The sequence below is a fragment of the Coenobita brevimanus genome, chromosome 67, assembly GCF_032717465.1.
Source record: "Coenobita brevimanus isolate Jiangsu-jjx chromosome 67, ASM3271746v2, whole genome shotgun sequence".
Classification (NCBI taxonomy): Eukaryota; Metazoa; Arthropoda; class Malacostraca; order Decapoda; family Coenobitidae; genus Coenobita; species Coenobita brevimanus.
Genome location: NC_137020.1, coordinates 11,363,822 through 11,389,340, shown reverse-complemented (window position 1 = coordinate 11,389,340; position 25,519 = coordinate 11,363,822). Strand labels below are relative to the sequence as shown.

Genomic DNA, 25,519 nt, shown 5'->3' with positions numbered 1-25,519 from the left:
ATAACTCCAATAATATGATAAGTAGAAGCAAAATTCCGATGGCTACCCATATGTTTTCAGGGTCTGGCAATCCAGTGGGATCATTGCTGGACTTGGTAGAGGTTGTCCATCTTAAGTCCAGTATGGCGGCTGGCTGAAATTGGTCTTTCGTTATAATCTGTCTATCTATTGCCAGACGCCTCAATCCCGTTTGGGGTGGCCACAAACAAATCGCCTCCAAGTTGCCCTGTCCCCCGCCATCTCACTGCCCTGCTCCCACCTCACACCCCCCTCTCTCATATACCTCTCCACCCCATCCCTCCATCTCATCCTCGGCCTCCCCCTCCCTCTTCCCCCCTCCACCTCACTCACATACACTCTCTTCGTCAGTCTTTCACCCTCCATCCTCTCCACGTGGCCAAACCACCTCAGTGTGTTCCTCATAACGCATCCTATCACATCCACACCACAACGCTCCTTTATATCCTCATTTGTCAGCCTGTCTGTTCATGTGACTCCACATGCTCCTCTTAAATAACTCATTTCCACTGCTCTCACTCTTGACTTGTGTCCTTCCAACAACGTCCAAGCTTCACTTCCGTACGTTATAGTTGGTATCACAATACTGTCGTGTAGTAACTTTTTCACTTCCTTTCTCACTTCCCTGTTTCTTATCACTGCATTCAAAGAACCAACAACCTTTCTTACCTGCTGTACCCTTTCAAGCACTTCACCCTCCAAACCTCCATCCTTACTCATCACACTACCCAAGTACTTAAACGTACTCACATTTTCCAATTCCTCACCATCCAACCTCGCTGTACATTCACTGACTGCACATCTCTAAAAGACCATCACTTAACTCTTCCCTACATTCACCTTTAGATTCCGTTTCTTACACACTGTCCCAAACTCATCCACCAAGCCTTGCAGCTCCCCTTCGTCTTCACTCAACAACACAGTATTATCTGCAAACAACAGTACAGGGAGTTTCCAAACACTATCCTCTCTCACCAGGGCCACTCCAACATCCACTACCATACCTTGTACCTCTTTTATTACCCCATCCATGAACAGATTCAACAACCATGGAGACATGACACATCCCTGTTTCAACCCAACTTTCAAAGAGAAAAATTCACTTAGATCACCATCCACATGCACTGCAGCCTTCGCACCATCGTACATACTCTTCACAGCATTCAACAACTTCCCATCTACTCCATATATTCTTAACACTTTCCACAATCCTTGTCTATCCACCCTGTCATATGCTTTCTCCAAGTCCATGAAAGCCGCATACAACTTCTTTCCCTTCTCTAAAAACTTTTCCACTAAAGATCTAAGAATGAATATCTGATCTATAATGCAGGGCAATAAAAGATAGACGGAAAATTTCAAAAGCAAACCCTGCCTTTTCGTTGGAATCATTTTCGTGATCATCTGGTGTTGGCCATCCTGAAGTCCAAGATGGCTGCCCAGTTCTGTGAAGTTTATACTCAAACACACCTCTTGTATTTTCTAGGGTTTAGAGATCTATCATATAGCACAACCATTTCCACGACTGTTTCAAATCTGTTCTTATTGGATTTTCAAATACCCTACACACATGTTTTTCGTTAGTTGACTTTAGTTGGTTGCTGCCTTCCATATTGAAAAGAAGGTACTGCCATGAAACCATATCACATTTTCAGTTATCTTATTTAACTTCATTATAATTCTAATCAGGCACAATATTTTGAATAATCTGGCTGGAAAATTATTTCAGAGCCAACTGTTGGTAGGTATAAACATTATGAATGTAAAAAGAGAATATCAATAACTGAAATATAAAAGCCCAACTTGCTTGGCCCTTCTCCACATACCGGCATATGAGAGGCCATTTCTGCAAAATTGAGTAAGAAGTACATTTATACCATTTTCTTTCAGTTCAGAGACTACAAGTTCATTCTCAAGTTCACCTCACAAGACACACATGAGTTGTGTCAGTTCTTGTGTTCATGTATGTGTACAGTGATTTATGGTGCTAAAGTACTGTAGTTGGATCTGTGGGTGTTGAGGTCTTTGGGCAGGAGAGTTAAGTGGGATTGCTAGGTGGATTAGAAACGAAAAGTGGTAACGGTTGCAGCATACCGGCTTTATCAGCTCTTGGGTGCAGAAAAACAGAGGCATTGGCCTTTTTTCTTGCCTTCACAGGTTGTGATACTGTGTCATTCTTTACCACCAAAGGTAGGATGACAGCCTGGCAGGCATGGGAGCTGTTTCCTGACATCACAGCCAGTTTTCATGCTCTGTCCATGTCACGGGGGGATGTGATTTTATGATTTAAAAATTACTAGATATTACTTGAAAAGAGAGACAAGGGATTGACTTGTGAAAATCAAGTAGTAAGTTTTACTCTATGCCAGCTTACTTCTCCGAATGTCTAAGGACGAGAATTTATAAACTTTCTCAACAGTACACAGCAGAGACTAATTACTCACGAGTGCTGTTTGTAGTACTGTTAGCCTCTCGAGAAAGTGACTCCACCCCCGACAATCAGTAACTAATGCTAATAATAATAGACAGGTTCTTGCCAGTGCTTAACTTCTGGCTGGCACAACGGATTTATATCTGATACAAAAGAACTGGCCTAAGTACCAGTTATGAATAATGTAAGGAATTTGTGCAAACTAGGAGCGGCAGCTAAAATAAGCTTAATGTGGAGAAATAAAACATGGGTCTAATTACATTAAGCTCAAAGAAAAGAACTGTAAATTTATTGATTACAATAAAATAAATTTACATTATATGAATCCCAAAAATGAATTCAAAAAGGGAATTCACAGTCACTAGGGGACTCATGAATTCAAATAACAAGGAGAATACACTCACTCACTCATTCAAAAGCTAATCAAACTTAAGCCTAGGAAAAAACAAACAGAAATACTGGTCAGTGGAGGGGAGCCGAACGAAAAGTCTGGGCGCCTGCGTGATGAATACCAAACACTGCTATTCGCTAAGCCCGCTTCACCAATTTACCGTCTAGGTGGAGATTCAGGAATTCGCTGTACAACGGAGGCGCTGCTCTACGCTGGGCACAAACAGTCCTATCCTCGAGGCGACTCAAAGCTGACTAAGTTCAAACTGCGAAAGGGGGCAAGAGATGGCCGTGTTCGTTGGAAGTAGGCGTGGCCTAACTTCAACAGTCAATGGAAAGAGAGCGAACGATATAAAAATATAATAAATCACTCCGTGAAAGCACTAATATCGTGGATAAGAATAGTCACTTGTGAAACAGTGACAAATGTTCTGAAAACCATCCCGATCGAAGTGAATACGAGGACAGTTGAACTGAGTGATGCCCAGTGGGAGTTCCACTAGAGTTTGTGGTTTTCTCACCAAAATACAACGTCATGCATTTGTATAAATACACTCGCGCGAATTCGTGACATTACGCCCCATCAAAATCAAATTTTTCTTCAGAAAAATTTTACGAAATACATACTGTACATATAAATCCTAACAGTCACACAAGATTCACACTATGGTGTGTGTACTATCCTGCTACAGGAGAAAATCAGTCGCCCATGAGCGTTAAAACCTCGTATTTACGTTAATAGAAGCAAGCTTGAGGAAAAAACTCCATGACAACGGTGAAAAATCCTGTACTCAGGTCAAACTGAGCGAAAAGTTTGCTACATTTACATTAATAACTAGTTGTTATGTAGCGTGGTGTATGTAATACATGGTATTGTTGTGACAGTTGTAGTGTAACTCTACCTATGTGTAAAATGATATGGTACAAATTAATAGTAAATGGAGACAACGAGGCAGAAGAGAAGAGGCGGCAGCATGCGGCAGAGATGATCAGTTGATCTGCTCGGCAAAACTGCTACACCCGCCAGCTGCACCTGTGAAATCAATCAAGATGGAGCACCATAAGTGTCAGTGCGACAAACAATTTTTATTAAATTACAATGTCTCTCTCTGCCTAGTAGTCAGTACTTATGTTACGAAGAGTACACTATTATTTTGTTAATGGATACATTATTAACCTGGAAACGTAGTCTTTGGATTGCTCAAATCTCAGAGGACCCCTGTAGTTTATTGGTTAAACCTACATTATTAACCAGGAAATGTGCTAGTCCTTGGATTGCTCAAATCTCTGGGAATGGGCAGTTTACTGGCTAACCCCTCTGTGGCCGCCGGCGTCGTTTGAGCGTGGCCCGTAAAAAACTGCAAAAATTTTTGGGAAGTGAACGAACATTCTGAACGTCTTCACACTGACGTACACTACACTCCCATACACCCCATCAAGCAGTTCAGAGCCTGCTGCTGTGATGAGTGGATTTTTTATTATTTCACTCCTGGCCATGCCTTAACAAGCACAACTACACCCATTATCTCGACCCAGGCAGAACATATCATCTTTGTCCTCTATTGCAAAACACACACAACCACCTGTTTATGGCTTTGAAGTAATACAGGCACATACAGAAAAGACATGATGATAAGAGAAAAATACATTTTTGTCTTGGTATCTTTACCTATTTACTGAGGTTTGTTGTAATGGTTTGGATCATTTGATGCAGTGCAACTTGTAGAAAACTGTGAAAACTTTCAGGAAGTGAATGAAAATCTGGGACATGAGACTGACCTTGACTTCACCCTCTCACATATCATCTGTCAATTCACCACCGGCTGTTGTGACGAGTGGATGTACGATTTTTTTCACTCATGGCCATGCCTAAACACACACAGTTACACCCATTATCTCGACCCAGACAGAAAATACAATCTTTTTCCTCCCTTGCAAAACACACACAACCACCCTGTTTACGAGACAGCAATATATATTGCAAAAATAATATGGTAAAATGATAAAGGTGAACGTAAAATGATAGAGAAAGATGAACATGTTATGACGGAAAAAATATGTTTTCCCCATCTGTTAGCGTATTTATTTCTGCTCTGTATTTTTATTCGTAATAATTAGACTTATTCTTAGTTCTGAAACTGCATTACGATTCTATTTTTAGCCATGCTCGTGGTGTGGGAGCTGGAAGTTGCGACTCAACTTCCGTATTGCTAATTGGATCTGACTCTCCACTTTATTCTCCCATGGCAGAGTCTAGCCTTGGAGGACGTGCAGTTTTCTCATTTAGGACTGAAAATTCAACTCTTTCGCTCCCTTTTCCAAGCATGGGCACAACGATAACTTAAAAAATAACTTGAAATTACCATAAACATATTTTATATCAAAAAGGTGAAAATGTATTCATAACATTTTTTATTCCAGCCATTCCTAACAGATTATGTACTGAAATCATTCGATATCATCATATCTCATATATGCACAACATTTCAGCACCATTCGCATTGTCTTGGGAGGTAAAACAAAAAATAACACCTGCCCAGTTGCGATGCGGCAGTGCCCGTGGGCGGCGATATCGGTCGCCGATATTTCTGCAACTTCCGCTCTTCATTGCAAGCAACAAAATTCTTCTAGGAAGCTGGGATTTGCACTGTTAGGTGCATCTGAAGTTTCTCTTCAATATGGCAAGAAAAAAATCAATTCTCGAAACTTCAAAAAATGGCCCCGGCGTTGGCCTGGGGTGCACAGAAAATTCCGGGCCTTCAGCCACGTAGGGGTTAAACCTACATTATTAACCAGGAAACATGCTAGTCCTTGGATTGCTCAAATCTCAGAGAACGGGCAGTTTACTGGTTAACCTACATTATTAACCAGGAAACATTCTAGTCCTTGGATTGCTCAAATCTCTGAGAATGGGCAGTTTACTGGTTAAACCTAACACTACACTTACGATTAATAATAGCAAGCTGAGAATCCCTACGCAGTCTCGGGCAGGTCACATTTTAATATCCAACGTGGGTGTGAACACCCATGTGGATAATGTGCATTCTCCGGGAATCCTCAGAGAGGCCTACAGCTCGAGACACCACAAGGTAATTCAAACACAGCCTCGGATTGCCCCTATGGGGGTCTCGAACTTTCCCCTTAACCTACGGTACATATGTATAGGCCCTTGATATAATGTGTCCTGTGGGGCCAACGGCAGGTCTGCACCCACATCACCACTGCCCTCTCAACTGACTCAGGGATTATGAGTGTGGATTCAAATGGCACAGGAAGGACATGTTCCTGATTGGTGGTACGTTGACACACATTGCAGGAACACACAAAGCTATCCATTTCTTGTCTCATTCCTGACCAGAAAAAGTCAGCACGGATATGGCCCTGGGTTTTCCTTTTGCCCATGTGACTTCCTGAGGCTGAACAATGACCCCATTCTAACACTGCTTGATGAAACTTCGCGGGAACGACAAACTGGAGTCGAACCTCAGCCTGGGGTGTTTGTGACTCACGGTACAGCCATCCTTGTTTACGAAGGTACCTGGCTTGACCTCCCCGCGAATACAGTAATCCCTCAAATATCCGAATGCCCAATATCCGAACATCCCCACTAACCGGACATAATTGTCCCTGGATCCAATATTCCCAAAATGGGCCAAAACTGCAAAAAAAAAAAAAAAAAAATCTGACTTTTTTTTTTTTTTTCCCTCCCATAATTTGAAATTGCCGCGTGGCGTCGAACAGCTGTTACACCATGGTCCCTTCACCCCTTCCTTCCTCCCCCCTCCCCTGTCAGGGTTGCCATTTGGTATATTTCATTACCAAGTGTGGGCCTATTTGGTCATGAAATATTTGTTTGGTAATGAATCAGAGTAATGCATTACCAAATGGATTTTTCACATGTATGAGGATACACAGGATGGAGATGGTGGATTCTTTGCTCTCTCTCATTAATCTGCTACCCTGCATAGTGTGAAAATAATCAATATGGTGTTAATTATAAGGAGAGTGATTACATGTATTTCCACCTGTTTATATAATTAGTGAAGAATAAATGCTAGCTTTACGAATTTGGTAATGAAAAGTTAAATTTGGTAATGAAAGTTGAGGAGATTGGTAATGTGGCCATTGCGATCTGGCAACTCTATTGCCCCGCCATCATCAACAGTCACAGCCAAACTCCGATCGAGAGCAGATGCTTATAGCAGTGCAAGCCACAGGTGCTTGTTTTTTGTGAATAAACAGTGTATAAACTCCAATACCTCGCCACTAGAACACACGGGAATTTACAGTGTTGTGCAGTGTTAAGAAATTAGAATTTAGAGTGCAGAGACTTGTAAGTACCGAGAATGTTTGATATTGTATAAACTCACCTCTAAAACCTCATTTTATGGTTCTTTTTCATTTATTTCACTCTTTTATGCCCCTTATTGGTGTGATTTGGGTCTTAAATAGGTGCAATGCATGTCCAGAGGGAGTTGTATAGGTGTTTTTCTGAGTTAGGGTCCATAAGTACAAGTCCAGGAGGCTGGGGCCCAATATCCGGACAGGATCCCTATCCGGACATGCCTTTGGCTCTATTACGTCAGATATTGGAGGGATTACTGTACTTAATCACTCTACCCTTTTGTTTCTTCCGCACAGCAGCAAGTGTCAGCTCGGACTGTTGTTCTTGGACAACATCTTGACTACAAATCAGATCTTGCGGCAATGCAGTGGTCACCGGGGTGACAGTTCGGAGTCTTGGCCATGGCTCATGTTACTGCAGCCGAAGTCTGAGTAGCGTCATCTATGGTACAACTATACTTGGCACCTGATATGTTGCCTATTATTAGGTCAGACAAAGGTTCTGGCATGACTACGGCAAGCGTCATACCGGTGTAAAATGGAGATGCCACCTGGATACATGCCTCAGGGAACTATCTCACTGATCCATCAATAGGCTGAGCTTGAATCTGTCGACCTGTGTATTCCTCTGGCTGAACTAGACTTTGTCTGACAGAGCAACTTGAGGAACCATTATCTCTCAGGACCTTCACAGGAATGCCTCCCACAAACCCTGGCTGAACAAGGAAGGCACTGTTACCTGTGGGAGGGCCTGTGGAGGAAGTAGCCAGCCACTGATGAGGCTGCGAATAAATGATGCGGCAAACATGGTGCCTTGAGAACTAAATACCTGAGGGGTCGTACTCACCGTCTGGGGAGATGGAGCATTGACCACCTGTGGAGGAGGGTTCACTGTCTCTGGGGGACTAGTGAACTGTGGGGAAGTACCTGTGCTGCTAGGGACGATACCACCATACTGCTGTTGAGGAATAAAGGCTGCGTTTGCCTCCTGCCTCCGATACACTATGGCTGGTGCTGAAAAGAATAGTCCCGACGGTTGATTGCGTGGCTGATACTGCTGCTGGTTAGGGTACTTGTTATACCCTTTCTACTCAGGTTTCTAGGTATTTTGCCCCTGGTCCTTCTTCTGCAGTTTGTTTGGACCTTGCCCATTATTCTGAGAACGTCCTTGATGCTGGGGTTAAGTCTGAGACGATTTTCCAGATTAGTCAACTTTCCTGTTCCAGGTGTGTTGCTTATGAGTTTGGTACGCGTACGCTGTGAAGAATGCATCAGCCTTCACCATTTGGCTGGCATCCCTTACCTGGCAGATCTTAAGCTGAGCCATAAGCTCAGCAGGCCACAACGTTTCTAGCTGCATGCGCAGCATAAGGTCATTTATCCCCTCGTGCATGGGAGGAGTTTCATCTTTCTCCATCCACTCATCTAAGTAAGCAGTAAGTCGATGAAGAAACTGAACAACAGTCTCCTTTTCTTGCAGACGCGCCCTCATAAACTGACTCCTGGTGTCGTCAACTGTGAGGCCTTACACTTTGATGAGTGCGGCCTTCATCATCTCATACATGAGATTGTCTCCACGAATTCTGTGGAAAATATCGAGGGCAGGGCCCTCAAACAAGCTAAGAAACTGGAGCCGCTTAGCTGCCTCATCCAGCTGGTACAACTGCGCCATGTCTTCAAAACGAGTTATGAACGGCTTGATTCGCTCTCCTTCCTTGTACGAAGGAAGCTTGAGGTGTTGGGTTGCCAGAACATGTGCAGGGAGAGCACTTGTGGAGCTTGGGTTAGTTGCACCAGATGTGTCTGAAGCCAAGGAGTCTTGCTTGGACATCAGCATCTCAAGTTCATGTTTCTCGCGTGCCTCGCACTCAGCACGTTCGTGTTCTCGTTCTCTCGTTGTTCTAGCTTGTATTTACCTTCTTTCTTGCGTTGTTCTCACTTGTATTCGCGTTCTATCTGGCGTTCCTTGCGCTGAATTCTACACTCTTCACGGGCATCATTCTCACGCTGCTGCTCATAACTAAACCGTGAGAGCACATATTCTTTAGTTTGTTGGGAGTCAGTAAGCCCCATATCTTTGGCCTCCTGTACATAATGTATTAGTAGTCATGATGCTAACTCAATTAAGGCTGAGTGGGCTAAAGACTGAGTACTGACTGCTGTTCTGCTGAGAAATGCTAATAATCAAAAGTAAACAATATAGGCACAGTTGTTGGTGATTAGTTTTATCTAAACCGGTAAAGAAAAAAAAAAAAAAATGCAACTGACTGGGAAAAATATTACATAAAATTAATAGAAATGAATCAATAACCACCAGTAAAATAATGACTATAGACTTTACTGATAACAAATATCTAGGTGTGAGTTAGTATTATTTTGTTAATAACTTTAGAGCTAGGAGTTAATATCCTGGAATGAGGTCGCCAGATGTCATGGGGGGATGTGAATTTATGAATTAAAAATTGCTAGATATTACTTGAAAATAGGGACAAGGATTGACTTGTGAAAATCAAGTAGTAAGTTTCATTTTATGCCGGCCTACTTTGCCGATTCTCTAAGGACGAGAATTTATAAGTTTTCTCAGCAGTACACAGCAGAGACTAATTACTCACGAGTGCTGTTTGTAGTACTGTTAGTCTCTCGAGAAAGTGACTCCATCCCCGACAATCAATAACAGGTTCTTGCCTGTGCTTAACTCCTGGCTGGCACAACGGATTTATATCTGATACAAAAGAACTGGCCTAAGTACCAGTTATGAATAATGTAAGGAGTTTGTGCAAACTAGGAGCAGCAACTAAAATAAGCTGAATGTAGAGAAATAAAACATGGGTCTAATTACATTAAGCTCAAAGAAAAGAACTGTAAATTTATTGATTACAATAAAATAAATTTACATTACATAAATCTCAAAAATGAATTCAAAAGGGGAATTCACAGTCACTAGGGGACTCATGAATTCAAATAACAAGGAGAATATATTCACTTGCTCATTCAAAAGCTAATCAAACTTAAGCCTAGAAAAAAACGAACAGAATTACTGGTCAGTGGAGGGGAGCTGAATGAAAAGTCTGGGCGCCTGCGTGATGAATACCAAACGCTGCTATTCGCTAAGCCCACTTTGCCAATTTACCGTCTAGGTGGAGATTCAGGTATTCGCTGTACAACGGAGGCGCTGCTCTACGCTGGGCACAAATGCTCCTATCTTCGAGGCGACTCAGAGCTGACTAAGTTCGAACTGCGAAAAGGGACAAGAGATGGCCATGTTCGCCGGAAGTAGGTGTGGCCAAACTTCAACGGTCAACGGAAAGAGGGCGAACGATATAAAAATACAATAAATCACCCAGTGAAAGCACTAATGTCGTGGATAAGAATGGCAACGTGGAACAGTGACAAATGTTCTGAAAACCACCCCGATCGAAGTGAATACGAGGACGATTGAACTGAATGATGCCCAGTGGAAGTTCCACTAGAGTTCATGGTTTTCTCACCAAAGTACAATGTCACGAATTTCTATAAATACACTTGTGCAACTTCATGACAGTCCACCAAACCTGCGTCTGTCTCCAGTGAACTCCACAAACTAGAACGGTTCATGCCAGTGATGTATGACAGGACAATGGACTTGAAGTCTGTGAACGACGTGCACAGTTTCTTATTCCCAAAGAGGGCAAGGACAATTGAACATATTCCCCCCACAGCTGATGCTCTTGAGGAACATTCCAAAAGAGCATTGTACCAGGCTGGACATGTTTGGGGCCAAGCTTTAGTTTCCCAACCAGAGCTCCCATCACCATCTGTCTGGGGTTGGCAGAAACTCAACAGTACCTGGCACCCTGTATGGACAAAGTTCCCTATTGTCCAGAACACCTGCTCAGAATTAATCAGTTGCCACTGTAAAACTGCTTGCAAAGGGAACTGCAAGTACTACAAGGCTAACTTACCATGTATGTCATTATATGACTGCAATGGACATTGTTTTAATATCTGAATTTGATCGAAAAGACATGCAATAGATGTTTGCCATTGTATCAGAGTTATAACAGAAACGGGCTTCAGCAGGTAGCCACCTTGAATTCCAAGATGGCCGACCATCCACATCGGACAGTGATTCCATTGGATTGCCAGACACTGAAAACATAGGGTTAGTCATTGGAATTATGTTGCTATATATCATAGTATTGGGGTTATTGAAGAAAATAGGGGTTCAAAGGCGACCCTCTTGAAATCCAAGATGGCCGACCTTTGCTGGGTCAAAAAATCATTCCATTCAAGTGCCAGACCCTAAAAACCTGGGGTTAGCCATTGGAATTATGTTTCTGTCTATCATATTACAGTAAACCCCCGCTATAATGCGGTTCAGATATTGCCGGTTCACTTTATCGCGGGATTTTCATTGGAACCTAAGTATTTTTACATTGCAGGAAACCCCGCCTCATCGCGGTTTCCGCAAAGCCTACTACGGCTATTTTTAGGGTACAGTACATATTTTACATCTTTATTTTCAGTACTGTATTCTGAAATGGATATGTTTAAGGTATTTTACATCTTTATTTATTCTAAAATATTAATAGCTGTATTAATTAAAATAATAATTAACCCGCCCCGTCCCGGCCACTTTTCGACCACTGGTACCCCCCAATCCCGGGCATTTTTCGACCCTTTTTTTTTTTTGCTTAAACTTTCGCTTTTGGTCAGAAACAATGGCCGGTGGCAAAGAAAGTGGTCCCCGGGGTCCCTAATTAGCTTAACCAGGTATGCCTTGGTCCCACCTGGCCCCGTGTTCTCCCTATGCGGTGTGAGCATCAAACGTTTTCTATGGTATTATAAGTTTGGGAAACCAATGAAAGTAAGTAGAAATGAATTTATTACAAACATAAAAACATGTGATAAAAGAGTATATTGGATTTTATACAAAAATAGAGCAGAAATAAGCATTGTACCATCGTGAGAAACGAGCAAAATCGGCCAACTTGGTTCCGATGAATCGCTAACATTCTAAAATCATGATACATATAATTTTTTTTACTTACATAATACTTCTACAATAACATTATACCATTTTACATTTTATTGAACTGTTTTTACGTATTCACAGGCCTTTTGATAACATTTAGCGTAATGCTAGCGCTTATTTACGTAGTGAGTGAACTCGCTGTGACTGTTGTTTCAACTCGTATTGTGCTTTTTCTACTTACATAATACTTTTCTAATATTATTATACACTTTTCAACTTTATAGAACTGTTTTGAGATTATTTCAGGCCTTACGTAAATATATAGCGTAATAATGCGCATAGTAACACACACGGTGAAGTCGCTATGACAACTAATTCAACTTACAACCTATTTTTGTACTTATATAATAATTCTGCACTAACATTGCACATGTAAACACTTGATATATTTGATATTACATCATTTCTGAACGTACGATGGAACTTAGCGTCATATTGGCGCGTACTTACACAGGGAGTGTTATCGCGATATCATTTGTTTCATCTGACACTAGTAATCAACTTATAAAATACCTTACTACTAACATTACAACATCTTCCACTGTATATAATTCCTATCACATGCTTACTGACCAGAATGTGGGTGTACTCGTGACCCTCAATTATGACAACTTACAGTAATGTTCAACTTATACGTTTTATTCATGCTAACATTACACCCGTTTCCACTTTATTTCCTTGCTATCACATATTTACTGACCAGATTTACACAGTGGGTGTAGTTTTGATAACAATTCTTTCCACTTACACTAATTCTCATCTTATACATTACTTTTCTGAAAAAATAACACCCGTTTCAACTTTATATTTGACTTAGCACCTACTGACTGGCCTTACCATTATCATGAGCGTCATTTCGCCTTCCCACACAGTTTCAGAAGTGTAGGAAATTATGATATTCCTTGAAACAAGGCTGAAGGCACAACGCAACATTGCACTCGACACACTCATATCTTGTGTCTTTTCTCTGCGTGGATGGTCTGACTGTCGAGTGCTTACATACATGGCAGCGACGCTGGGGTTTACGACGGTTTGGTTCGGAAGGGATTGCGCTGGGGTAGTGGCGGCCTGCAAGACGTAGGGGTGTCTGAGCAGCCCGGGGGGCGTGGGGGCGGTGTGGGGGTCTTTCCTGGGCATGCTTGGCGATTATTTCACGTGCCAGCTCCCTCACAAACCCCTCAAAGGTCTCGGATACTCCGGTGGTCATTGCGTGCAGGTAGTGGGCGTTCAGGACCGTGATGTCGAGCAAGTGGAAAAAGAGTTTCTTGTACCACTTCATCGTGGTCCTGGCACAGTCAACACTTGAAATCATCGAGTCTGACTGATCAACTTGCCTCATGTTCAGATTATAGGCAAGTACAGACTCTGGTTTCCATACGTTGCGCCTCCTCTCGCTACGGTGATCCACGGAGTCTGTGCGGTGCATCAGGGGGCTGTGAACAGTTGATAGGAGGCAAACTTCCCTGTTGTGGTTCCACAGGGTTGCAAGGATGTTATTGGCCTGGAAGAAAACCACCTCATTCTTGTCAAGTTTCCTCCCTATCTTGACCATATGGCGTCGGTTTCTCTTGACTGTACCACAGACTCCGGTGTCGTGTTGGTGGAGGAACCTAGCGAGAAGAGGGCTAGTGTATCAGTTGTCCAGGTACAACACATGAGCACGATGAAGGTACTCTTCTATCATTGTCTTCACCACGGCCCCAGAGAGTCCTATACTCCGATCTTCTATTATATCTGTCTGTGCGCCCGTGTACAAGACTATGTCTTCCACATAACCAGTCTTACAGTCACACATAACAAAGATCTTGAACCCGAAACGGTGTCTCTTGCTGGGTATGTACTGCCTAAAGGAAATATTGCCTCTCCACAACACAAGACTCTCGTCTATGACGAGGTCTCTGTAGGGATAAAATGAGGAGCGGAACATTTCCTGTAAATGATCAAATACCAGCCTAATTCTCCTCATTTTATCGGTGTTATTTGCATTGGCTGGATCATCTGCATCAAAAAAGTGGAGGCGGCCGAGAATAAACTGAAATCTATTACGACCCATCACCTTTCCAAAGAAAGGTGTTAGGATGATTGGGTCCGTTGTCCAGTAGGCAGGAATTTGATTTTTCCTCACCACACCCATCAAGATTACCAGGGCAAAAAATAGGAACATCTCTGATATAGTCACGGGATAGTCATACTGTTCTGCATGCTTGCTTGTGGTTCCTAGGCGTTCACTTTCAAGGCGCTGGGATTGTGAAAATATATTTGTCTGTTCTACTATGCGCCCAACAAACGCCTCACCAAAAAACAAGTTGAAAAAATCTAACCGTGACGACCCAGCATTTACACCTGGAGCCGTGCAACCTGACCGCCACTCCTCAGTGAAAGGGTGAATGATGGGAGTAAAATTACTCCCATCCTCCCAGTTCCACGTGACACCACCGTCTCCAGCCACGTCACCATCGTCCCCTTCGTCAGGGTGGGGAGGTGTGGGTGGTGGGGGTGGTTGGGGTGGTGGAGAGCGGCGCCTCTCATCACTCGCACTTCTCTTCCCTCTCCCTTTTCCTTTACCCTTTCCCTTCCCTTTCTTTCCTTTCCCCACATCCTGGGGCTGTGGGGAGGAAGTTTGTGAATATTCAGGGGCGAAAGAAGTGCTGGGGAGTGACTCAGCCTCCTCTCCCCTAGGCCTACGAGCACCACGTGCTCGTGCTGCCTCCCTCACACCACTGGCCCCTTCACCCCGCACTACCCCCACACCACTCTCACTTTCACCCCGCGCTGCCGCCACAACACTTTCCCTTTCTCCCAGCAATCCCACCACACCACTTGCTACTTCCCCAGACAAAGTACTTTGACCATACCTTAGGTGTCGTCTCGCCCCACCTTCTGATCCACGTGGTGATATTTTCTCCTTTCCCAACCACGCGGCGATATCACGTCCTATGCCTCCGTCATCCTCATCGTCCTCATCCTCGTCCTGATCAGAATCGTGATGGAGAGATAGCTGTGCACGTGGTTGGGGAGCAGGCTGGCCTTCCCTTGCCTTATGGTATGTCACATACCGCGTTTTTCGGGGCGAAGGGACCTCCTCATCTCTGCTACTTATTTCTTCCTCTGGCTGGACGTAATCGCGATCCACCACATCATCATCGAGTGGAGAATCACTGTCTCCAGTGAAGGCTTCCAGGACGGATGCAATTTGCTCGTCTGAGAGACCTTTCCGCGCCATGTCTGACCTGGGTCACTGCTGGCAGGTGAGTGACCGAGACAAGGGCGAGCGCGGGTCATGCGGGGTCTAGGACGCTGCCCGCCTGGCGGCAGGTTGGGGAGGCTTGGGTACCCGGGCGAAACGAAAATCTCCCGCGAATTTTGAAAATTGTGGAAATTATGAACCTTGCAATTGCAGGACATTGAAGTACGTCCTCGGGATTGGCTGTGACAAAACGTGAGGACGTGGAAGTACGTCCTCGGGACGGCGCGGGTTGAAAATCGGCTAATATATTTGATAAAATACAAGCGAAATCGTGGCGTGGGGTGAGGAAATACCCAGACTCATTGGTAGGTGGCACACAATTGGCTAGAGCCTTACCAGTAGCCAATCCAAACACACTTTACATTTTTACTTGCCGCTGATTGGCTGCTGCTGACGCGCCATCCTCAAAGAAAGGAGCGTGACCGCACCGCACCACCATACCGCACCTCCCAGTTTACCGCGTGTTCCTGCCCCAGCTACATCGCCATGCCCACTTCAGCCTTTCACCACTTGTTTTTGCCGCTTTCTCCTGGTTTTCTGAAGCCCCTGCAATGCAGTACAGTACAGTACTGGACAGTATTGTTACTTTATACAGGTAAGTCCTTAATTCACGCGAGGGTTACGTTCCCAGACCATTCGCGTATGTGGTAAATTCGCGTATACATTCTGCCCTTGTGTGCACAATTACGTATTTCTACTAAGTATATTACATCTGAATAATACTGTTTATGCACTACATACATCTTATAAACTAGCGTAAAGTATGAAAAACAACAAAAATGTAAGAAATTTAACACTGAAACCTGACAAGCACAGGCGTAGGTGGAGACACTTCAGCAGTCCAGTGCACAAACTCTCACTGCCTCCCATATGCTACATTCTGCCTTCTTTATTGTCCAAACAGTTGACTTATTCACCCCAAACACACGGTTCTGAGCCAGTTCACAGGCATAGGTGGAGACACTTCAGCACGGTCTGGTGCACTAGCCCACACTGACTCCCGTTTAGTCCCGTATGCTACGTTCTGTCTTCTTTATTGTATGAACAGTTGACTCACCCCAAACACGCGGTTCAGAGACAATTCACCATCAAAACATGGATGATTCCCTGTCATTCTATAAATATACTTATTATTGATTAATTAATACTTTAATAACTAATTTTCAGGGGGATTTTATAACTCATATAAATAAAAAACTGGTGTACTGTACTTGCTGAATAAACTGGTATGTAAATAAATGACGGGGAATTGTCCTGATGGAGAATTGTCGCCGACATTCCTCCCTTAAGTTTGTCCAACACTTTAACTTTCTCTGTCAGCAACGTCACTTTGCTAGTCCGTTTTGGTGTGTTACCACATGCATCACTAGCACTACGCTTATGCCCCATCTTGACAGACAAGGCAAGCAATCACTGGAAGGCAGAAAAATAAGCCACAAATAATGGTTATGCGAGTCACGCATGGTTCGACCATTGGATTCAAACTAACTGTGTGGTGCGTGGTAGACCGACCTCCCACACTCACACACACACATATATGTATGCACACGGGCAGCAGGTAGGCATTTTTATATTTTATTTATTTCTCTTGTATGTTAAAATTATTTATTTGAATACTATAATTTTGTTTTAATTATAGTACGAAAAATTCGTGGATTACCGAAATCTCGTGAAAAAAGTTCGCGTGAATTAAGGGCTTACCTGTACTTACGTTTCGCTCACCGCCCGCAGAAATGTTGTCATAGGTGCCCTCTCAAGAGCTGCACAACTAATATACACCTTGTACTGAACTTCATGATCATCATCATCTTCAATTCATCTCATTCATCGTCAGTGAGTACCCGTACTGGTTTTACTTATTAATAGACAATAAATAGCCATTTTAGGGGTAGCGTCGATACATCGCGGATTTTTGCTTATCGCGGGTGCCTTTGGAACATAACCCCACGATAAAGTGAGGGTTTATTGTATTGGAGTTATTGAAGAAAATATGGGTTGAAAAGCAGCCATTTTGAATTCCAAGATGGCAACCACCAGGGGCCCATCTCAAAAAATAATTGTATGGGTCCATTCTACAACTGTGCAAAATTTGGTGTTTTCCTGAAAAAGTAAACGCTTGTTTGCCTTATCCGCTGGACTAGTAAAACCACTAACTCAGAGACAAATGGCCACCCCTTATGGGTTTATGGTTTGGCCCTAGATAGATATAGGGGACAGGGTGGCTCAGTGATAGAGTGTCAAACTCGGGACCAGGGGGTCATTAGTTCGAACCATGCCTGGTAGCTGCCATGCCGGGAGGGGTAGCGCCCTCTTGTTGCCTAGCAGGGCTATATGATCTAATAAGGCCTAGCTCAGGGGAATATTTCCTCTTTTCTAGATTGATAGATAGACATGCTCCTATCATTGTTTCTTAACTTTGCATCATCCCTTAACTACCCGGAAGTCATCACTATCATCTAGCTTGGGCTCATCCTTGACCACCCTTGTTTCTAAATTACCTGCCATGCCTAACACTTCTGCTGCCACTTACTCTACCATACCAGCCTCACATTCCCACGCATATAACCAGTCCTTCCACCCTTGTTTCTAAATTACCTGCCATGCCTAACACTTCTGCTGCCACTTTACCATACCAGCCTCACTTTCCCACTCATATAACCAGTCCTTTACATTAATGACCTCACTCCTTCAAATTTCTCTATTAAGCCTACGTGCTAAAATGCAAATTAATATTTTTTAAGGACTAGATACATGCAAAATAAGGGCTTACTGGGCAGTGTTTTTAAATTCATAGAGATTCTTGTCTAATGGCAGCTCTTGTTGCAGGTCCACAGCTGAAACTGACTCTGCAAAGCAGACCTTAGCAGTGTGGTCATCAGAGAGCCACCTGAGTATTATGTACATGGTAAAGTGTTGACAGATATGTAGGCACATGTTGTGTTGTCTCAGTACAGTACTGTACATCCTGCATGAGGTGCCTCTTCCAAATATATCTGGCTTATACTCATTGTTCATATCTTTCATTGTAAGAAGTATGAATCACTGGATGAGTGGTAGGAGTTGATCCAGGATCATTTAGCTGTTGTGATATCCTTTGCATTTACTGGTGTTCAACCGCTGAATAGACACTGGATAAGAACTAGTAAAATAAGGAACCCATTGGTATTTTAGACTGTATTAACAGCTTAAAACTCAGCGGTGAACTATTTATTTAAAAATATGGTTACATGGTACTTGCAGGTGCAGAAGCAGGTATTATTTGGTAATAATGACCTTTGTATCAGCAATATTGTTCAGTGGAGACTGGTTTGTGGCAGGAATTAAGAGAGTTTGGGGGAATCTTATGACAGGGTGATTAAGGAAGAACCAAATGTAAAGACATATACTGTAGAGTCTGAGGTCAAATGTAAAGACATATACTGTAGAGTCTGAGGTGGGTGACAAAATAGTATAGGTGGCAAAAGAAGAACCAGATGTAAATTTGAATATGAGGTGAATGACAAAATAATGGAGGTGGTAAAGGAAGAACCAGGTCTAAAGTTACAGTGTGAAGTGGGTGACAGAATAATGGAAATGGTAAAGGAAGAACCAGATGTAAATTTAGAATGTGAGGTGGATGACAAAATAATGGAAGTGGTAAAGGAAGAACCAGATGTAAAGTTAGAGTGTGAGGTAGATGACAAAATAATGGAAGTTGTAAAGGAAGAAACAGATGTAAAGTTAGAGTGTGAGGTGGGTGACAAAATGTTCCTCAGGGACAATGAGACTGTCCTGGATGCAGTGGCCTCAGCTGAAGTTAAGCAGTTCAGATGTTTAGAGTGTGATAAAACATTTTCTTTTAAGGAAAGTCTTATCCGACATGACGTTGTTCATTCAAGAGCGAAGAATTTTAAGTGTGACGAATGTGGTAAACAATTTACAGTTAATGCAAGTCTCACCAAACACCAATTAATTCATTCAGGAATGAAGAATTTCAAGTGTGGTAAATGTGGTAAACGATTTGCAAAGAAGGATGACCTCACCCAACACTTACTAATTCATTCAGTAGTGAAGAATTTCAAGTGTGATGAGTGTGGTAAACAATTTGCATTGAAAAGTACTCTCACCAATCACCTATTAATTCATTCAGGAGTGAAGAATTTCAAGTGCGATGAATGTGGTAAACAGTTTGCAATGAAGTGTAATCTCACCCAACACCTATTAATTCATTCAGGAGTGAAGAATTTCAAGTGTGATGAATGTGGTAAACTGTTTTCACAGAAGGGTGGTCTCACCAGACACCTATTAATTCATTCAGGAGTGAAGAATTTCAAGTGTGATGAATGTGGTAAACAATTTAAATTGAAGGCAAGTCTCACCCAACACCAATTAATTCATTCAGGAATGAAGAATTTCGAGTGTGATATATGTGGTAAACGATTTGCGAAGAAGGTTGATCTCACAAAACACCTATTAATTCATTCAGGAGTGAAGAATTTCAAGTGTGATGAATGTGGTAAACTATTTGCACAGAAGGGTGGTCTCACCTATCACCTCTTAATTCATTCGGGAGTGAAGAATTTCAAGTGTGATGAATGTGGTAAACTATTTGCACAGAAGGAAGGTCTCACCAAACACACATTAATTCATTCAGGAGTGAAGAATTTCAAGTGTGATGAATGTGGTGAACAATTTGCATTGAAAAGTACTCTCACCAATCACCTATTAATTCATTCAGGAGTGAAGAATTTCAAGTGTGATGAATGTGGTAAACAATTTACAATGAAGTATAATCTCACCCAACACCTATTAATTCATTCAGGAGTGAAGAATTTCAAGTGTGATGAATGTGGTAAACGATTTACAATGAAGACAAGTCTCACCAAACACCTAATAATTCATTCAGGAGTGAAGAATTTCAAGTGTGATGAATGTGGTCAACTATTTGCACAGAAGGAAGGTCTCACCAAACACCTATTAATTCATTCAGGAGTGAAGAATTTCAGGTGTGATGAATGTGGTAAACTATTTGCACAGAAGGAAGGTCTCACCAAACACACATTAATTCATTCAGGAGTGAAGACTTTCAAGTGTGATGAATGTGGTAAACGATTTGCACAGAAGGGTGGTCTCAGCCATCACATACTGACTCATTCAGGAGTGAAGAATTTCAAGTGTGATGAATGTGGTAAACTATTTGCACTGAGGGGTAGTCTCACCAAACACCTATTAATTCATTCAGGAGTGAAGAATTTCAAGTGTGATGAATGTGGTAAACGATTTGCACTGAAGGATGGTCTTACCCAACACCTATTAATTCATTCAGGGGTGAAGAATTTCAAGTGTGATGAATGTGGTAAATTATTTGCACATAAGGGTAATCTCACAAGACACCTGTTAATTCATTCAGGAGTGAAAAATTTCAAGTGTGATGAAAGCTGTAAATGATTTACAAGGAAGGCAAATCTCACGAAACACCTGATAATTCATTCAGGAGTGAAGAATTTCAAGTGTGATGAACAAGGTAAACTACTTTCACAGAAGGTTGGTCTCACTCAACACCTGTTAATTCATTGAGAAGTGAAGAATTTCAAGTGTGTTGAATGTGATAAGCATTTTGGTAGGAAAAGTCATCTCACTAAACACTATTAAATCATTGTGGAGGGAAGAATTTCTAGTGTGCTTAACCCTTTAACCGCGGGTGTCATTCCAGAATGACGTTGCAAAAACTGGACCAAACCGCGGGTGTCATTCTTGAATGTTTGTGAATATTTTGAATACCCCGCGTTTTTTCCGTGCGCCAATTGTTTCAAGGGAGAGTAGCTATTAAGTTCTTTCACTCCAGCCGACCCCCACCTCCCTCTTCCCCCCCCTGGGGCCCCACCTCCCACCCCCTGGGCTCCCCACCCCACCCCTGACCAAGCACGCATCAGTATCTGTCCAGCTGTGTGAGTGACAACACATGCTGATGTGGCAGTGAAGTGTAGGCAATTACAGTGCCTTTTACCTGTCTCAGTGAACACAGAGTGGGTGTTTATCGTATGTGCAGTGTTCATATATGTTTACAGTATTATTATCAGAATGTGATTGGCATTTGGTAATGGTGTGTGAGCGAAAAATAGTGATTACAACACCGCTGATGTGGCAGTGAAGTGCGGGCAATTACAGTGCCTTTTACCTGCCTCAGCGAACACAGAGTGGGTGTTTATCGTATGTGCAGTGTTCATATATGTTTATAGTATTATTATCAGAATGAGGTTGGCATTTGGTAATGGTGTGTGAGCGAAAAATAGTGATTACAACACCGCTGATGTGGCAGTGAAGTGCGGGTAATTACAGTGCCTTTTACCTGCCTCAGTGAACACAGAGTGGGTGTTTATCGTATGTGCAGTGTTCATATATGTTTATAGTATTATTATCAGAATGAGGTTGGCATTTGGTTATGGTGTATGAGCGAAGGTAATGGTGTGTGAGCGAAAAATAGTGATTTTACACCCCTCACTTCTAACGGCACTGCCCGTCCTGTGAAAGTCAACAAAGTCATGAAACCTACATCAATGGAAAGCTGAAGGTTAGTACTTTCTAATGGTACCTTATTTTTTTCTCTAGCTTTATTTTGTGCAGAGTTATTAAGGTTTAAAGGTTTGTTTACATTTGGCTGAAACCCCCGCGGGAGAGGACAGTCAGACCAAAACAATACCCGCGGTTAAAGGGTTAAAGTGGTAAAGAGATGACTCTGGTGATATCATCTAACACTGTTTAATTCATTAAGGAGCGAAGAAATTCAAGTGTGATGAATGGCGTAAACAGTTTTATTATAGGTTCTCTCCAGTATCGGTTCAGGAGTGAAAAAATTTGAAATGTGATGACTGAAAACTGTGTAGAAGAAAATTTTTTGTTCACTTGGCACCTGACAGTTCTTTCTTGCGTGAAAACAGTTATACAGGTATGATAAATGTGGCAAAGCTTGAAGAAATCAGGCTTTAACCAGGCATCCCCCCTGTTTCCTTGCTGGGTGTTGTCATGGGGGGGCTTCAGAGACGTCGATTGGGTCATGATGAGTGGGGGAGTTATGGTGGGGTCTCCACTCTGCCCTCTCCCATCTCCTTGGGTGCCTGTCACTGCTGCAGGCTCTTTTCCTAATTTTATTGCTTCTTCATTTTCCCCTATCATTGCCAAATAGTGGAGGCCTTTGGTGATGATACTAGTCTCCTCCTCTTTTGTCATTTGGACAAGACTGCTTCCTGCCTATGTGTTTGCCGTGTGTGGCGACCCATATATTCGTTTTGCCCTTCTATCTGGGAGTTGAGTCCACCATGGGGCAGGGTGCAGTTCCCTGTGGTGGGCAACACGCTTCTTTGGTAGGTGGGTTGGGGTAAGACGCGATCCAGTGTGGCCCCGCTGGGCAAATCGGCTGGCCGTGTGTTGGCTCCATCAACCTCGGCTAGGGTCAAGCAGGCACTGGTTTGTGGGGACCGCATTGGTCCGCAGCTGCCACTCCACACCAAATCGTGTCCGCGTATACTTCTCCCGCTATCCCTGAGGCTGCTGGGTGAGTTGGACCCAACATCAGCCTCCCCTCTTTGGGCTCCATGGTGTCCTCTGTCTCCCTCTCCCAACCTCGTCCTTCTTCCTATGTACCTGCCCCTTCCCTCACCTCAATTTTCGGATCACAGACATGGTAAAAAAATTTCAGTGTCCATGATACGACCAACGACCTCTCACTCCACCTCTCTCTACTTCGACAAGTAGGCAGGGATGTCACCTTCTTGGCTTATCTGAATGGCTCCCACCTCCTTGTTGTTCACAGTGCTGCCCAAGCCGAGAAAGTGACATCCCTGGTCAGCAATGCAGGACAACCCATCTTCGTGTCCTCAGACATCCAGCTCATTTCTGCCACTGGCACCGTCTGTTTACCATCTTCGATGTCCTTCAGCCAGAGGGCTTTCACAAATTGCTCTAATGACACTGAGTTAATCCTTTCAGAACAGCATCATCGAATACTTTTAGTCCATTGTTATACAATTCCTCCTTGTGTATGACACAAAGAACCTGCTAATATCATAAAAATAGTTTTTGCCTTTCGCGATCTGCTCCCCACAGTCATCATTGGAGGCACTGCTCTCCAAGTACGTGAGTATATTCCATCTCTTCACCAGTGCACATCTTGCCTCTTTGGCCACCCAGCCAAATACTGCCAATCATCTGCAGTCTGCACCAACTGTGCACTGGCCAGTCATACCACCTCAGAATGCATTTCCACCATCTGATGCTGCCCTAACTGTCATGGTAGCCATTCTGCCACCTACCAACAATGTCCCGTCTACCTCTTCAAAGCAGAACTGTCCAGCGTCCGCTGGAAAACTGGCCTTTCCCTTCTTGAGGCTCGTCACAGAGTTTGCTGCCTCAGTCACCATCCTAACGTTACCTATGCACATGTAGCTTGTTCTCCTCCTGTAGTAACTTCTAGTACCAGTTCTGTTTCTTCTGCCCCATCTGCACCTGTCTCTGTATCTGCTGCCCCTTCTTCCTCTCCTCTCACCTTGTCTTACCACCTCTAGAGCACTCTGTCCCTACCCCTGTGACTAGTATCTCCTCTTCTCTTCCTCCTAGTACTCATATTTCCACCACTTCCTCCTCTCTACCTAATCCCCCCTCTACCTCAGTCTTCCCCTTACAGACTTCTCTTGATCCTGTCTCTAATTCTTTCTCTGTTTTAGATTCCTCTACCCCTACCTGTTGTCCATGCCCTTCCTTACCTGTTCCCTCTCCTCGTCCTGCCTTCCATTCCCAACCTCGTCCCTCCTCTCACTCCTCCAATTCTGTTTTTCATACCAGCCGTTTGGCACCTCTGGCCCAACATCCTATCTGTCCCCCATCCTACTTTAGTGGTAAGTGCAGACTACCCATCACGTCGAACTCTAACAGCCGTATGCTTAAAGCTAATGTAGGGCCTTTCCTAAGGGCCCTATAACAAAACGGTATGCTAAAAGTTTAAGTAGGGAAAGACTTCCCTCAGTATGTAGGGGTTTTTCCAACATTTTTTAAGAGGAGGAATGCTTGGCTTTCACAAACCCTATATTTAATTATTTGTTACAAAGTAACTCTGTACCTCCAGAAGGCATAGAATAATGTAAATATTTTATGTGAAAAATATTTTAACTTGCTAAAAGTGCAACGCAAACATACACGGGAACTGAACCGTTGGTTATTAAAACACGGGGAATGTACCTTACCGAGTAGTAGGTCAAACTCGGGCCCGTCTCTGCTCTGGCGGTGACGCACTGTCATTTTTATTTTTTTAAGAGTAGTTAACAGTTGTCGAGATCCTAAAATTGACACGTGTAAACCATTTTTATACGTTACCCATGTGATTTTACTGAATATAGAACATTCAGTCAATGCTAAAGGTAATAATATACGTTAATATATGTAACGAGAATGGTACTGTTCATCTCTCATAGGCCAAACAATGAAGCATCATGCCAGCTATGGATCATCTTTGCGTTTTAATCTCAGGCAATGCAAACTGTTTTTCATTTTCTTATAATACCATTTTTAGTTATTTATCAGCAGCATTGGTGGATGAGTTTGAGAGAGTGTGTAAGAAACGGAATCTAAAGGTGAATGTAGGGAAGAGTAAAATGATGGTCTTTGAGAGAGGTGAAGTCAGTGAATGTATAGCGAGGTTGGATGGTGAGGAATTGGAAAATGTGAGTACGTTTAAGTACTTGGGTAGTGTGATGAGTAAGGACGGAGGTTTGGAGGGTGAAGTGCTTGAAAGGGTACAGCAGGGAAGAAAGGTTGCTGGTTCTTTGAAAGCAGTGATAAGAAACAGGGAAGTGAGCATGGAAGTGAAAAAGTTACTACATGACAGTATTGTGATACCAACTCTGACGTACGGAAGTGAAGCTTGGACGTTGTTGGAAGGACACAAGTCAAGAGTGAGAGCAGTGGAAATGAGTTATTTAAGAGGAGCCTGTGGAGTCACATGGAGAGACAGGCTGACGAATGTGGATATAAAGGAGCGTTGTGGTGTTGATGTGGATGTGATAGGAAGCATTATGAGGAACACACTGAGGTGGTTTGGCCATGT

At 43.1% G+C, this 25,519-nt stretch overlaps 1 protein-coding gene across 1 annotated transcript in view; it reads left to right on the top strand.

Moving 5' to 3' along the window:
- The window catches only part of LOC145405548 (uncharacterized), a 71,199-nt gene extending 47,334 nt beyond the window's left edge, over positions 1 to 23,865 (top strand). Inside the window, exons 2-7 of the mRNA XM_080276886.1 lie at positions 11,243 to 11,324; positions 18,271 to 18,349; positions 19,456 to 20,863; positions 22,915 to 22,975; positions 23,234 to 23,330; positions 23,527 to 23,865. Of these exons, the coding sequence (XP_080133012.1) occupies positions 11,243 to 11,324; positions 18,271 to 18,349; positions 19,456 to 20,863; positions 22,915 to 22,975; positions 23,234 to 23,330; positions 23,527 to 23,865 (2,066 nt within the window). The remainder of the gene's footprint in view (positions 1 to 11,242; positions 11,325 to 18,270; positions 18,350 to 19,455; positions 20,864 to 22,914; positions 22,976 to 23,233; positions 23,331 to 23,526) is intronic.
- The last annotated feature ends 1,654 nt before the right edge of the window (positions 23,866 to 25,519 follow it).